Source organism: Candoia aspera, chromosome 7, assembly GCF_035149785.1.
Source record: "Candoia aspera isolate rCanAsp1 chromosome 7, rCanAsp1.hap2, whole genome shotgun sequence".
Lineage (NCBI taxonomy): Eukaryota > Metazoa > Chordata > Lepidosauria > Squamata > Boidae > Candoia > Candoia aspera.
Window position 1 is genome coordinate 11629151 of NC_086159.1, and position 15259 is coordinate 11644409.

A 15259-nucleotide genomic window follows, 5' to 3' on the forward strand; every position below is an offset into this window, starting at 1 on the left:
TCATCCATCCATCTTGCCCTTGGTTGGCCCTTCTTCCTTTTGCCCTCCACTCTCCCTAGCATCAACATCTTCTCCAGGGTGTCCTGTCTTCTCATGATGTGGCCAAAGTATTTCAGTTTTGCCTTTAATATCATTCCCTCAAGTGAGCAGTCTGGCTTTATTTCCTGGAGGATGGACTGGTTGGATCTTCTTGCAGTCCAAGGCACTCGCAGAATTTTCCTCCAGCACCACAGTTCCAAAGCATCGATCTTCCTTCTCTCAGCCTTCCTTATGGTCCAGCTCTCGCAGCCATATGTTACTATGAGGAACACCATTGCTTTACCTATGCGGACCTTTGTTGTCAGTGTGATGTCTCTGCTCTTAAATATTTTATCAAGGTTTGTCATTGCTCTTCTCCCAAGGATTAAGCGTCTTCTGATTTCCTGACTGCAGTCAGCATCTGCAGTAATCTTTGCACCTAGAAATACAAAGTCTTTCACTGCTTCTACATTTTCTCCCTCTATTTGCCAGTTATCAATCAATGCTTTCCTGTAGCATAAACCATAAAGTGGCCATTAACTACCTCCATGAGATTAATACCAAATGGATAGGAGGCATTCCATCTACTTATCAGCCACTTCTTCCCTGAAAACAAAGAAGAACAATTGGCTGCTTTCATTTGCTTCTCAGGTTATTTACAACTTTACCATCAGAATGGGTTAAGGTAATTTAAACTCCGTGTTTGTGTGTGCCTTCAAATCAGTGTTGACTGCTGGCAACTGCCTGGACAAGTCCCTGCAGTTTTCTTGGCAAGGCTTTTCGGAAGTGGTTTCTCCTTGCCTCCTTCCTAGGGCTGAGAGAGAGGGACTGGCCCAAGGTCATTCAGCTGGTTTTGTGTCTAAGGTGGAACTAGAACTCATGGTCTCCCAGTTTCTAGCCTGGTGCCGTAACCACTACACCAAATTAGCTCTTGTCATTTAAACCTTTAGTAGACAAGAATTCTCACACAGTTCCTCATCTCAACATCCACAAGCATTTGGACATCTCAAAAAAGCTTCATCTGCTGCATGCTGGAATCCTCAGAGAAGCTGAAATGTGCATTCCACTAAAACTGGGTACAGGAATTCCCACCATCCAAAACCACTGCCTTTTCAGATTGTGTAAGGTGTATAAACATGTCCAATTCAACACAAGATCTGCAGAAATGCCAGGCTATGAGAAAACAGTAACACAGAAGCATAGTGTATTCTTTGAGAGAGAACTGCATCCTAAATTCTTATTAAGACGAAGAAACACCCTACGCTTTCATCTGAATTCATTTCACACCAAGACCTATTTTACATAATTCAAATAGATTAATGTGGGGGGTGTCCCATAAAAAGCAAGAAGTCAATCTCACAAGCACAGTTGCCCACCCATCCACAAAAGTGATGAATACGCTTATTTATTTGGGAAATACCCTATATCAGGATTGCAAGTATTGTAAGCTTGTGGCAAAATTTAAAGAATTAAAGGAAAATTAACTGTTAATCAGGGTTTTTCTTTTTTTAATTTACTTAGCAGTCATAGCAATCAACTCATAAGTAGAGGAGGAATGTTCAGACATTCTTGGAAAGATAGGCTTTTCCACAGTAATTTTTATGAAGAAAATCAAAACAATCTTCATGAATCAATGCATTCTCCTTTGGTAGAAGGGCTTTGGAAAAGCACCAGGGAAGCCACAAATTCTAACAAAAACTTACCAGCGCACTTCGCGTTTGCTTGAAAAATAAGATTGTAAAACTGTCTCTAGGGAATAGCTATGTATATCAAGTAGGTAGATGCTGGTATAAGGTATACAAAGAAAGATCACAGGGCTGACATGGCCTCGAGCGATGCTTCCCAAAAGCGTTACCAAATTTTTACTTTAAATGGGACACCCTTGACTGCAGTTGACCATATCACCTAGTTATCATTACATCAAATGAAATCAACTTTAGCTTTTGTCCTTGGGGGGCGTCGAGCCTAACACACCTTTAATGGCCAGTTGTGCCCCGTGGTCCCGAAAGAGTTGCACATCCTTCATTGACAGAAATAGTTCTTTCTCGGTGTGTTGCTTTAAAGCAGACAAACCACACAAGGAGTCATAGAACTCAATGTACAGACAAACCAGACATAGCCCAGGTATTTCAACTTCAGCATTTTCATTCGCATTTTTTTTTGTCTGAGAAGAGCAAATGGGGCGCTTTAAGGGGACCCCTCCCCCCAAACATTTCCGACTCAGCTCCAAAAATTCATGTCTTCAGAGGCTTTGCCTTCACTACAATTTTTTTAAAAAGACAAGTGTGATTTTCTGCCTCTATGGGTCCAGCTTCAAAAGCACCTGGTGGAATTCAGCCCTCTGCTTCTTGGAAAATCCAATGCAGACCCCCCTCTCTGTGGTAGCAGAGTAAACATGAATTGGGTGGTTGGTTGGGCTGAGAAAGCAGATGGCTTCCCATATATCTGTCCCTCTCCACACACACCCCGCTTCACACTGATGTTTTAGATATCAAATGTCACATTGCTGATAAAATTAATAACCTAGCCCAATGCTTTAGACCAGGGGTTCTTAAACCGTGGGAATGGCTGCATATAAATTTGAGGGGACCCACAAAGCTTCTGCTGGCCACATTCAGGCCTATCCTCCCCACTTAGCTCAGACAAACTAAGGGGAAAGAGAACCTGGCTTAGCTTGCAGTAGCTTCCTGGGGGTGGGGGATATGTTCAACTCCCTTCTACTCTTGGAAAGGTGCCTCGTTCCTCCCCTCCTATGGTTTCTTCCGATGTCCTCAAAGTCCTCTGCAGGTAGGAGATGCTTATACGAGGTAGAAACCTGAGGCCAGGCTGGGCAGGGGGGGTAAGCAGGGCAACTAAGAAAGCCTAGTTAGAATCTGAGAGAGAGCTTTTCCAGCCAGAATCAGCAGGAAAACCCCAAGTGAGGTCTTTTAGGGCATCCAATCAATCTGTCCAAGCAGAGCCCAGGGTGAGTTCTAACAAGTCGGCTTCTTTATTTGTGCAAAGCTCATGGCATGCACGTTCCAGGTTGGATCTCCGTCAGATGTCACTCTGTCTCTGCCTGGACAAGTCAGCAGCAAAGTCAGCAGTTTTATAGTTGCTACTCCATAGAGAGAATATTGATCCAAAATAAAAGCGGAATGAGAAATTTCAGGAAATGCACTAAACCAAGCAAGCCTATCTTTCCCATTAAGACCATGAGGCTAAATGTGCTTGCTTTATAATTGTATGTCTACTGAAAACATTCTCTTATAGTTTTATTCCATTCACCTTTTGTTTGCCTTATTGTTTACTTTGCTCTACAAGTTAAAATTTAATTATTAAAGGCAACTTATCTATTTCTTGCCCAACTCTTATCCCAATGAAATAATTTGTTTAATTTCTTGGGGAGATACATACATTCCCAAAGCAAAGGGTGGGGGGGAATTCACAGAATTGCAAAGTTTGAAAACTCCTGCTTTATTTAAACCAATCACCTTGAATTTAAGCTCATGGTGGTTTGGATCACACCTGAAATCACTGTCAGACACAGCACAGCATGATTATGCTGTTACGATTTATCTGTATTTTGCAAAGACAGAGAACTCTCCTCCCCATATAGTTTCCCTTCTTTCCCTCAGCTATGGCTTAACTTAAAGAAGCTACCATCTCAAGGCTACCGATCATGTAAAACAAGTCCTGCAACAGACTTAAGCCCAGCGATTTGAGTAGAATCACCCATCTTATTTACAAAACGGCAGCCAGCCAATGATCCAGGCTCCTGGCCAATTCATTGAGTCTATTAAGCACACATATTTACACACTGTAAAACAGGGAGGTGCACTGTTTCTGATGATGCTGAAGGAGCGGGCTAGCTTTCCAAGTGTGAAAGCTTACCAATCCTTTCAAATAAACATTTACAATAAACTGGTTTGTCCTCCAATTTGGAAACATGGAATAGAAAGAAGATTTTATTACAAAATAACAGCAAAATCAATTTCAAAACCAAACAAATTCAAGACCCATCTGTGCTACAGAAATTGCCAGGAACGGCCTGACAGCAGTTTCAAGTTAGCGCTATAAGCTGACTTGTTCTTGTATATGGAACAAACACCACAGCAGTTCTGCCATGAACTGTTACATATTGGCTCACTAAGTCCAGCAGCTGGAAGAAAAAAAGTCAAGCAGTCTCTTTTTCCGCCAGCACATCTGTATTTCTTCCTGCATGCCTCTTGGAGACTCTCAAGCCTTCCTCTTAGAACTGGCAAAGTCAAGAACAATCTTCGCCTCTTTGATCTGCAATCCTAAAACTTACTTATTTGGGAGCAAGAATTCCCACTGCAAACACCAGGACTTACTTCTGAGTAAACACGCTTTGGTCATCAGACTGCAAACCTGTCATATTTACTTGGGAATCAACTCAACCAAACTTGGTAGGACTCACTTCTGTAGGAAGAGGCGTGATAGAAGTTGTAAAACGGGGTCCACCATGATCATTTTTTTCCAAATTGTCCCTTGGACAGGATGACTTAGCAATAAAAAAAAATCAGGCTTTGTTGAGGTAGTTCAATCCTTCATCCACCAAGCCAGCCTGACCAATCTCTTGTTTGAACAGCTTATATACCTTGCAAAAGTAGTCTTCAATCTATGGGCCGTAAGACGCACCGACATGGCTGAAGGCAAAACTGCCCAATTCTTAAGAGTATTGAATCTGCTTGAAAAAGTGACAAGATTTTTTTCCTCAAATAATTTAACTTTAACATTGGGAGCTCATCCTAGAGCCACTATGAATATGGCAAGTGAGGAAATGCTGAGTCATTCATTGGGGTCATCTGAAGTGTACAGTTCTTCCTTTTTCATTGAATATTTTTGCCCAGTAATGGAGAGATGGGCCACTTTGCCTGACATCTGGATTAGTAGAAGTAGTAGTTTGCTAATAAAAGATGAGGACTCCTAAATGCTTAACCAATTTGCTGTTCCCAGGAATATGATTTAAGAACCTGATTTTTTTTTTCTTAAGGAACTTTTTCTATGAAATTTGCCCAATGCAAATTGTTCAGAATCCAATGGCAAAGGGCTGTTTATAAAGTCTAAGGCTGTGCTGAAATCTTCCATAGTTTCCTGAAAGTTTTTCTCCCCGGCAAAAGCAACTTCTGTTTTTCTACCTCATTCTCTGGGTGATTATTTTTAAAAGTATTATTTTGAAAGTGTTTTTGAGCTTGCTTTGTCATTTGTAAAGGGAGGGAGGATCCAGCTATTGCTGGTTTCTGTTACACATTTTCCCAACCCTCTGAAGCAGTGTTTCTCAACCTTGGCAACTTTAAGAACTGTGGACTTCAACTCCCAGAGCTTCCTAGCCAGTATGCTGGCTGGGGAATTCTGGGAGTTGAAGTCCACACATCTTAAAGTTGCTGAGGTTGAGAAACTCCGCTCTAAAGCTACCTTGGCTCCAGAGTTTCCTGATTTAAGACCATGGAAGAAGTTCCTACATAATGTCTTCCTATATATTGAAGTACAGTACAGGAAGTCAGCAAGGCTGAGATTTTGGAGAAAAGACGGGGCGGGGGGCAGGAAGGACACTCACATAAACCCCAGTCATCAGAGGATCACCAAGTTTTTCTTCTCTTCAGGGAAGATAATGGTTCTTCTATCAAACTGAATGAGAATGGTTTAAAATGCAGAAGAAACAATGGAAATACATTTTACTAACAAATTCAAATAATTGAGATGATTCACAGTGCCATCAATTTTTCCACAAAAGGACCTCTCACAATTTCATCAACCGTTCTTTCATCCAAGGTATTCACGTTTCCAGTAACAAGCATAAATGTGTCAGGCAAGCACTAATAATATATATGATTCTCTTATAATGGGACACTACTTGGCATAAAATTAGGATGTCGTACAAGAAAATCTAGACGCTAATTATTGTTAATAAATGCATAGCTAGTTGCTAAGAAAAGATTTTTAGTACGCAGAAGTTTGAAAGGTTCCTACTTACTAGATTTACGAGTACAGTTCACAAACCAACTTTAGAGGCACAGGCAACTGTCTCCACTGGAAAAATTAAACATCAAACATCACTTCTCAGTTTAACCTTCATGACATGCTGAGATGCTCAACATTTATTTATTCAGGTGACTTTAGACTGCTTCAGTTGCAGATGACTCCAAGCTGTTTACAGTTCAGAATATTCTTCATAAAAACAGTTTCAAGTAATTCAACAGCAGTTGCAATATAATCATTGCAATGCAGTATCATAATCTTTCAATATTTCTCGACAGCACCACTCTCTGAACCAATGGAGGCTCTAAAGTCCTTCTGGAATAACCAGGTTTTCATAAGTCTCCCAAAAGCCACAAAGGAAGTTGTTGTTTTTAGCTCAGGAGGGCGAGAGCACCTGCCCACAAGGAATGCCCACCTCTGAATGCCTTCCAGTTAGATGTTGGATTCCAGTATGAGATCCTCAGTAGATGCTGTTTATACATATGAGCAGATTCTACCTGGAACAGGTGACCTCAAAGATACCCAGATCCCAAGCCATAGAGGGTTATGTAGTTAACAACCAGCACATTAAATTGCACATGGAAGCAAACCACCAATCAGTACAATTCTGTAGCAGTGGTATTAGATGGCAATAACTGTCCAAACCGTTAGCATACATGCACTTGCACTGGGTAGCAGCTGAAGTTTCCAGATGTTCTTTACGGGCAGTTCCATATAAAATGAGTTACAGTAATTCAAAATTTGCAATCATCTTCTCCACGGTGTTGACATTAAACCATGTCTAAGTTAAAGGGGACAACTGTTCCTAGACTAAGGGCTGCACTTGGCTTTTCAGGGGCACAACAGAGGTTGCACTCCAAAAATGAGGCCGGACAAGAAAAAAGACGTGGTAGGGCGGGATCAAAAGTAATGTGATTGACCTTTAATTAAAATGCAATTAATATAATAGAGTTAACTAAGCTTCGGCAAGAGGCAGCACACAGAGGATCTCAGAAGGTAAGCAAGGTGAGACTTACTCAGCATTTGGTTGGGAGATGTCCTGCAACTCCAGGGTTGTGGCCCACAACCCATTTCCAAAACTCTACCAAAGATCTGCCTGGAATCAAGCTTGAGTTGAGGACATCTTCACCTCTTACCAAATTGCATAAAAATTAGTAACGGCTGGTAGCTGTTTCCAAATTTTAAATTAAGTTAGTAGCAAAGAAGTAGGTGGAACAATTTCTCATTGAATACTCACACACCAAGGTTTTCAAGAGATGATGTAAAAAAGGAAAAGTTAAGAATAAGCTTGTTTTTGTAAGTGGTCATATTAATATTCTGTAGATTGAGGGACACCAATCCCCACCACGTACTCACACAGAAAACTGCAACACGTTTCATCAGCATCCCCATCCTAGGTGTTTACACAACTGACATAAGCTCCAGCACACACTGAGTTCCTTTCAGTTCAGCACTCTTCAATGCCCATATTACACATCATTTAGCAACAGCTGAAAGACTGTACTGTATTTCAACTTTTTTTACTCCAAGACATTTTTTGAAAAACTGTCTTACCTTTCTTATAAACAATTTTGTCATCTTACATTTTTTAATGAACTACTTTGTCAATTTATCAACGGCACCACCACCATCTTTCACATTTTAAGGTATATCCATTTATACACACACACAAACACACACATACACTTCAAGTTAGGTCCTGAGCAAAAGTGTTTGAAATCTATGTCTTCTTTTTTTAAAGAATTAACAACTGTTATTTTAAATCATCACATTATATCAAAGTGCAAAAGAATAGTGCAACTATATATAATATAAACTAGCTCATCATGATAATAATACCCACCAATTTTTAGGCCTTAATTCAGCAAACAGGTAGATTGCAGAAGCCAGATGTACACACGAGAGGGAAGGAAGATCAGAAAGGAATGGACAAATTTCAAAATACGTGGCAAACTGTCAGACGAACCTTTTGAATTTTCTTTTAGTCCCCAACATGATGGGTAATTACCAGAAGAGGCTAAATCTTATTCTCCTTCTTTCCTAGATGTCTCCTCCATGACAGTGTTCAGAATCTAAACTCATTCGAACAGGGAGCATAGACTTGTGGGAAGAACCAAGGACACTCATAAAATCACCAACAAATAAGAGGGATTTCAAAAAACATGAAAAGATGAAGAAGCCAAGAGGGAGTCAACACCAGCATTCATAACTTTCCTCTATATACTTTCTGAGAAACTGAATGAAATGTGAGAACATTTATTCTATTTTCAGAGTTGCTGGCATAACCCCAGTTAGGAGTGACAGAAATATCGATCAACCTGGTTTGCATAGAACTTGGGGGGGGGGGGGGAGAGGGAAGAATATCAGGAACTGCATACAAGAGAAAGTAAGTGGCAGGGGGTGGTAAGGTGATAGAAATGGATAATCTTGAGATGGCAAAAATTCCACCGAACTCAGGTATATACGCAGTGTTGAGTAGCAGTATGACTATGAGTAAACATGCACAGGATGTGACTGAAAGTGGTAGAAACAGCTCCTGATCCTCTTAGCATAATTAACTTAAGAGGTGTGTGGCAAACATCTATCTTCCTGACCTATGGGACAGGTCCAAAACTGGCTACTACACCACAATAGTCAGTCAGCAGTATTCAGAATAATCATGGGAAACTGAGAACAGCAAACAAAGAGAAACATTTGCTGAAACATTAGCCATCTTCTTTTTATTTATCTATTTATTAGCCCGTGGCATAATGACTGCATGGAAATCCAAAGCAATCAACTCCTTCCAGACTAAGGAATCACTTTTCAGTCGACTGGTGAGATATTTTTATTTGTTTTTGTTTGATTATTTATTTGTTTTATTTTATTTGTCTCAGATGAGCAGCAATGGATTTACAAGCTTGAAGATCCACTGGTATTGGTGCATGTATTTGGTGGACCACCATCTGAAGGCCCTATTACCATCTGGAATGTACAATGAATATTTGTATGAACCTTATAAAGAAGTAGGACAGCTGGTTCTGGAACAAGGACGTGGGTTAGGACAACGAGAAACATCTCAAAACTCTGCTTAGTGAAAAGTTGTGAGCGTCAGCTGTAGCTTTTTTAGACATATCCAGGATTAGACATCAAGCTTCCAAATTGGTAGCCCAATCACAAAAACTGGTGGCTACTCTAAAGGCCTGTGTTTTTCTTTCCATCAGTTAATTCCAGGCATTTCCAGAGCAGAAGATCAAGTTGCATGTGATGGAAAAGGACATTTTGGCAGCCTCATAGCTCATGGCAGACAGTATCAGGCTAAACGCATAACAGCCTAAAATGGTAAAAAACAACTTCCTGTGGACTTGGAATGTCAAAGCCAAACTTTAAGGTCATGCAACAGTGACAGGCATTTTTTTTCTCCTCCCCGTTACTTCCATAAGTTCTTATTATCTAAAAGTGGTGGTCAGGAACTGTGACCTGTCTACACTACATTCTTATGCTTCTGGAGGAGACCACATTTATTAATGATGCTGCATAAATAGCGACTTCTATGGCCACAACCCAGCTCCCAGGCTGTTCTTTTGCGGCTGAAGAACTGTCAGATGAGATCAAGAAATTGGCGTGCTCCTTGTATTCTGATCCATTCAGAATTTAAGCATCTTTGGATGCGTTTGCTTCCATCTGGCCGTTCTACCCTCTATGCTCCCTCTACATCTCTTGAGATCTGGGCAGCTTCTAATTCCCCAAGATTAACGTAATCCAGTTTAGGCAATCAACCATCACCTAGTTACAACCCAAAATTCTCAACCCCCTAAAATGGGAAATGTTTGAAGCCTGCAACACTGCAGGCAGGTTACATCTGCACTGGTTTGTACAAATACTGGTGGGCAGGTGCCTGGTTTGGATAACCAAGTTCCTCAATGTGACTCATTAACAGTAATATCAGCCACAGAAATATACATTCCACTTCAGCATCAAAATAGGTAAATCTACTTGGGTTCATTCCAAATCTCAAAGATGCTTGCGCTTGGTGACAGAAACGCATTACAATTCTTGCTCTATCTACTTTATAAAAATCTCTTCCAAAAACTTCTTACTGATGAGGAACCTGCGTTCCCAAAACTTCAAGCAGCCAAAGCCGTTTTGGTCTCACATGCTTTCCTTATCCTTCAAAACACTTGTACTATGCACACATCTGAGCATTATTGAATACTGTGAAGGGGCTACTAACTCTCTGGGAATTTGTGGGGTTTTTTCCACCCTGAATCAGACACCAAAACTTAAAATTCAACAATCTTGAGTTATTCAAAAATAATAATCACCGTTTGTCAAAATACCTCTCTCCCTTGCATGCTAAATGAGCATAATAATCCGGTTTTTATTTTTAAACTTTTTTTAAATTTCAGAAATATATTCAAATTCAAATCTGGACAAAGCATTGTCCTTACACACGAGCTTCAAAATGTTTTTTTTTTTTACTTCAAGTTCTTTTCTTATACTTTCTGTGTAAAAAAAAAGTTGTTTTTAACTCTTGTGCATTGATTATGTAAGATCAATCACAGTAAGAGTGTTTTTAAAATATATAGTGAAACTGACTTTATCTTTCACGTACCTAAAACTTTATGATTTTCCTGTAGATTTTCTGTACATTCATTGTTCAGGTCAGAGGTGTTCACATCATTTGGCGAGCTTTAAGAGGAAACCCCAGTTTTTAAAAATCTGCATCTTTCATTTCCCGCTGTGAAGTTTAACTTCAAATCATGCATGTTCTTTCACAAGAACAAGGAAAAACGCCTACTGTATTTTCATAACACTCTTCTCTATACAGGACAAGGAAGAACCACTGTGATGTTGCAGGTTTTTAGTCCAGGGCAATCATAACTTCAATGCAATTCACCAAGTACAGGAGTCCTTTTAAAATTAAAAAAAAAAAAGGAGGAGGAGGGAGTTTAAAACCTTGAAAAAAAGCTTTGGAAGTTTACATATTCCCAGATTAAATGCAAAGTATTATTTTCTCCCCCCCCTTTGGTAACTTATACTGAGTTTATTTTGCAACTAACCAGCTGAAATGACAAGTCCTTCACTTTGCAAAGAGGGAAACAACGCTGTTCATGTGGGCTGAATCAACCACAGAGATTTAAGATACTCTACAAGCTGAGAAGCCACTCCTGCTCCATAACACTGTTGTTCAATAACATTAATTTAATTCGTGTTGCATAATTAGCTCCATACAGATGAATGGAAACCCAGTGAAGGATACTGATTTTTCTTACCACTTAAATTAATGTGTATTGAGGAGCTCACATAAGCAAACAATCGCAGTCAGACCCCATCCTGTCTAATACAAATGGTATGTTCTTTCTTTTGAAAAAAAAAATACATATGGTTGCATACATATGTACATAATAGCCATACTTTCACCCCCCTTGGTTTTAATTAAGAATGTGTGGTTTCATTTTTTATTTTCCCTCCCACTGTGAGACAAAGGAATATGACAATGCATTGGGAACCGAATGCGACTTTCAGGATCGTATTTATTTGTGGCCTTTGCTCTTGAGAAATGCGGTCAGTATCTCTTATTTCCCTTACACTGATTAAGTGTATTTGTGACCAATTAAACCTCAAACAACAAGGAATGGATAGGAGCTTTTTGAGACAAGTAATCTTAAAACAATGTAAACTTACAATCCAGCATTGGTCAGAAAGAAAGCGGGAAAAATCTGCCAGCTAAACTACAGTTTAATGTCGTTGCCTTGGGGGGGGAAAATAGCTGCTTCTGAGCAAAAAGGAGTTAAAAATGCCATTTTTGTAAGCAATACCTAGTCAGATGGCATCTGCGTTTATACATACAGTATGGAAATGTCCCATCAGATTAACTGATTTTATGTAAAAGAAACTCTGTTTAGAGCAATCATCTTTCCTCCCAACCCTTTACTGTGAAATAGTGTCATTTTTTTCAGAATGTCAAACAAAAAACTCCCATAGTGTGTGATTTAAAGTTCTTTTATTCTTCAAATTTAGCAAAAACTTCACACCTCCAAAATACCCAGTGAAAAGCTCACAACACTGTTAAAGCACCCAGTGGAATATAGTATTATCTGATATTGTCATCAAAGCTAATATTCTATCACCCAGCAAAACTAAAATACTCACATTTAAAAGGTCTGTCAAATTAGTATTTATCACCTTAAATGAAAGGCCCAGTATCTAGTATTTAAATAAGGTTGTAATCCTGACCATACTTATTTAGGAGCAAGTCCACTGAATCCATAAAAATACAAAGGATTAAACTGAGTTTAAACTCTACATTCTCCTAGGACTAAGATCCTGGTCTCCTTAAAATCTATGAACAAAACTCAATAAGCATCTTTTAAAAGCTGCAAAGGAGCATTACGTGCTAATGTTTACAGCTTTTAAAAAGGAATTGAGAAAACTGACATGCAATGTTACATTTCTATGTTAGCTGTTTCGGGCTTTTCATCACAAAGAAATCCAGTTTCTGAACCGATTCCTTCAAGTTACAGAAAAGTTTCTCAAACATCTCAAGCTGCTTCTTCCATTGCCAAACTCAAATAAAGAGACACCACAGATCCAGTCTGAAAATCCAGCTGCACAAGTTGTTACACCAACAGAAATCGAACAATAACATGGTTAGGTGTCCAAAAAGAAAAAAAAAGCAAGCAAGCAACTGAATTGTTGAAGGCCTTATCATGAAAAAGATACAACACACACTTGAAATGTACTGCTAAATATCCCAAAACTTTACAATGCTTGTTTTCGATCCTAATCCATCAGCTTGGGTAGAATTGGCACCAGCAGTTCAAAAGTAAGTCCTTTTCCTTTAAAACATACAAATACTTTTTTTTTGCCTGATAAATTCTTCTCCAAATAATTCTCAGAGAGCGATGATCTTTAAAGTTATGCAACAGAGCCATCTCAAGCTCACAAGCAACTTACAGGGATGAAAAACAGAATTGCTCCAACACTGATTTGGACAGGGGTCTTCAAATGGTGGGTCAGCACCCCCTGGGAGAGGGCTCCTGATCCACTTTGAAAGGGGCCCCAACACTCCTTTTAAACGCTGCCCGGGCATGGTAGGCAAGCTTGGCTTTTTGCGATTTAATAAACTCAATGAAATCGTGAGTTTTCTTCATGGGGGCTGCATACGTTTTTTGGGGCGAGGGGGTATTACCAAATCGGAGGACTCTTATCGCTACAGGATCCAACTTCTCAGAAAACAGGTTATCCAGCGTACTGCGAGGTATTAAAGAAAAGACTTTGCTCGCATGGGGGGGGAGCTGAATTACCCTAACTTCTTCAAACTCACAGAAGTCCATCTTTAGGACTGCAAATAGGGTCTTTCCTCCAGCCTACTTCAAAGTGCATTATCAAGGAACGCGGCCGGGAGTTTTGGGGGGATAAGGGAGGAAAGGAACAAGGGTTCCTTGTTCGTGCCCGCTCCCTCCAATCTTCGGGGGGTTTTACTCGCGGATCCTCCCGGTGGCCTCCCCTTTCCAAGGGAGAAGAACCGGCGGCGAACTTTCCTGCCTCTCGCGGAGCGGCGCACTTCTGCAGGCTCCCCAGACGGGTGCCGTCGGCGGCCCCGACTCCCGCCTCCCGCTCCCTTCTCCGCAGCGCCCCGGCCGGCGCTTCCCCCTTACCTGCTCGCGCGGGATGCAAGGCAGAGAGGTCCTGCGGTGGCTCTTACTGCCGCAACCAGCCATCTCGGCGGAGATCACGGAGCTGGACCGTCGCCTCCTCTTCAACCCCGGCGCCTCTTCCTTGGCCGGCCGGGCGGCGGCGGCGGCAGCCGAATCCACTCCTTCCGCCCCTGCTCCGCTTTCCTCCTCCCGCTTTCCGGAGGGGCGGCCCGACGAAGCGTGCCGCGTGCAGCCTGCCAGAAGGATGCCCAGCAAGCCGAGGAGGTAAGCCAGGTAAGGTCTCCACGGCGCCCGGACGCCCTCCAAGGAGACGAGCGAGGTGAGCCGCAGGACGCTAGCCAGGGCGAGCATGAGGACGCCGAGACGCAGCCGGGGCAGCAGCAGCCATGCCCAGCCGGCCAGGCTGCTGAGCACCACCCCGGTGGCGGAGAAGGCGAGCAGGCGGTCCTCCCCCGGCGCCAAGCCCACGTGCGCGAGCGCTTCCCCGCCGCAGCAGACGGCGAGGAGCAGGGCGGCCGTGCGCAGGCGGACCCCGGCGCGCAGGAGCTCCAGCCCCAGCCAGAAGGAGGTGGCCAGGAGGAGGCAGCAGCAGCACGGCGCGGGGCCGGGCAGCGGGGCCCAGCCGTGCCCACCCGGGGGGGCCCCTTCGCCGCGCTCGGCCGCGTCCTCTCGCCCTCTTCCTCGGGCGCCGCCCGGCCCCAGGCGGATCCCCCAGGCCAGCAGCAGCGCCACCGACCCGGCGCCCAAAACCCAGGGAAGTTTGCTCGCCGTGCAAGTCCGGGGCGACGCGCGCTCGCCGCCGGAGCCTCCTCCCCGCGGGCCGCCGCTCTGCTTCGCTTCCTTCGCCCCGGCTAAGGCGCAGCAGCCGTTGCAGCCGGCCCCGAAGGCTCCCTCTACCGCCGCTGCTCTCGCGGCGACCGCGGCCGGGGCGGGCTTGTCCTCCCGCAAACTCCAGCCGCCCCGGCTTGGGATCCCGCTCGCCGAGTCTGCGCTCGCGGCCATCGCGAGGGATCCCTTTTTTCCCCCTCCCTCCCTCTCTCTCTCTCGGGGGGAGGGGTGGAGGGGGGCAAAAATCAAACCAAGATCGACCCCCTTCCTTACTCCCCTTCCAATAATAAAGCAGCTGCTTTGCACAGGAGGGAATTGCCAAGGGGGGGAAAAACAGCAGTTTGCAACTGCTGCTCGCAAGAGTTGGTATTTTCAAAGTGAAGCGAGGGATCCTTTAGCAGGCACGGGAACCAGAGTTAATGCAGCTCTTTTTCAGTCAAAGGGTTTGGAAAACAGCGTCCGTATTTCCAGGTTTCCCCCAAAAAAAGCGGGGGGGGGGCCTAGAGAGGAAATCCAACGCCTTAAGTATTGTAAAAGCGGGACCCGCGAGTCGCCGCCTACTCGGAGAGCCGGCTGGTGAAACTGGCCGAGGGTAGGCGTCCCGGCTGCCCGGCGCTCAGCGGACCGGCTGCGCGATCCAGCCTCTGCCTCCGATCCGCTGCCCCGGCGCTGCGCGCTTCTCTCATGCCGCCTTCCTGCTCCGGCGAGGCTCCAGCGCCGCGCCGCCGGGCACCGCTGTGCCCCTGGCTGGGGAGGGGGAGACGGCAGCTCCTGGCCGCCTCGCAGTG

General features: G+C 43.4%; 1 protein-coding gene across 1 annotated transcript in view; it reads right to left on the bottom strand.

The window, feature by feature from the left end:
- The window catches only part of PDE3A (phosphodiesterase 3A), a 270781-nt gene extending 256052 nt beyond the window's left edge, over nucleotides 1–14729 (bottom strand). Inside the window, exon 1 of the mRNA XM_063308497.1 lies at nucleotides 13644–14729. Coding sequence (XP_063164567.1) covers nucleotides 13644–14645 — 1002 coding nt within the window. The 5' untranslated portion in view covers nucleotides 14646–14729. The remainder of the gene's footprint in view (nucleotides 1–13643) is intronic.
- Between the last annotated feature and the right edge of the window lie 530 nt (nucleotides 14730–15259).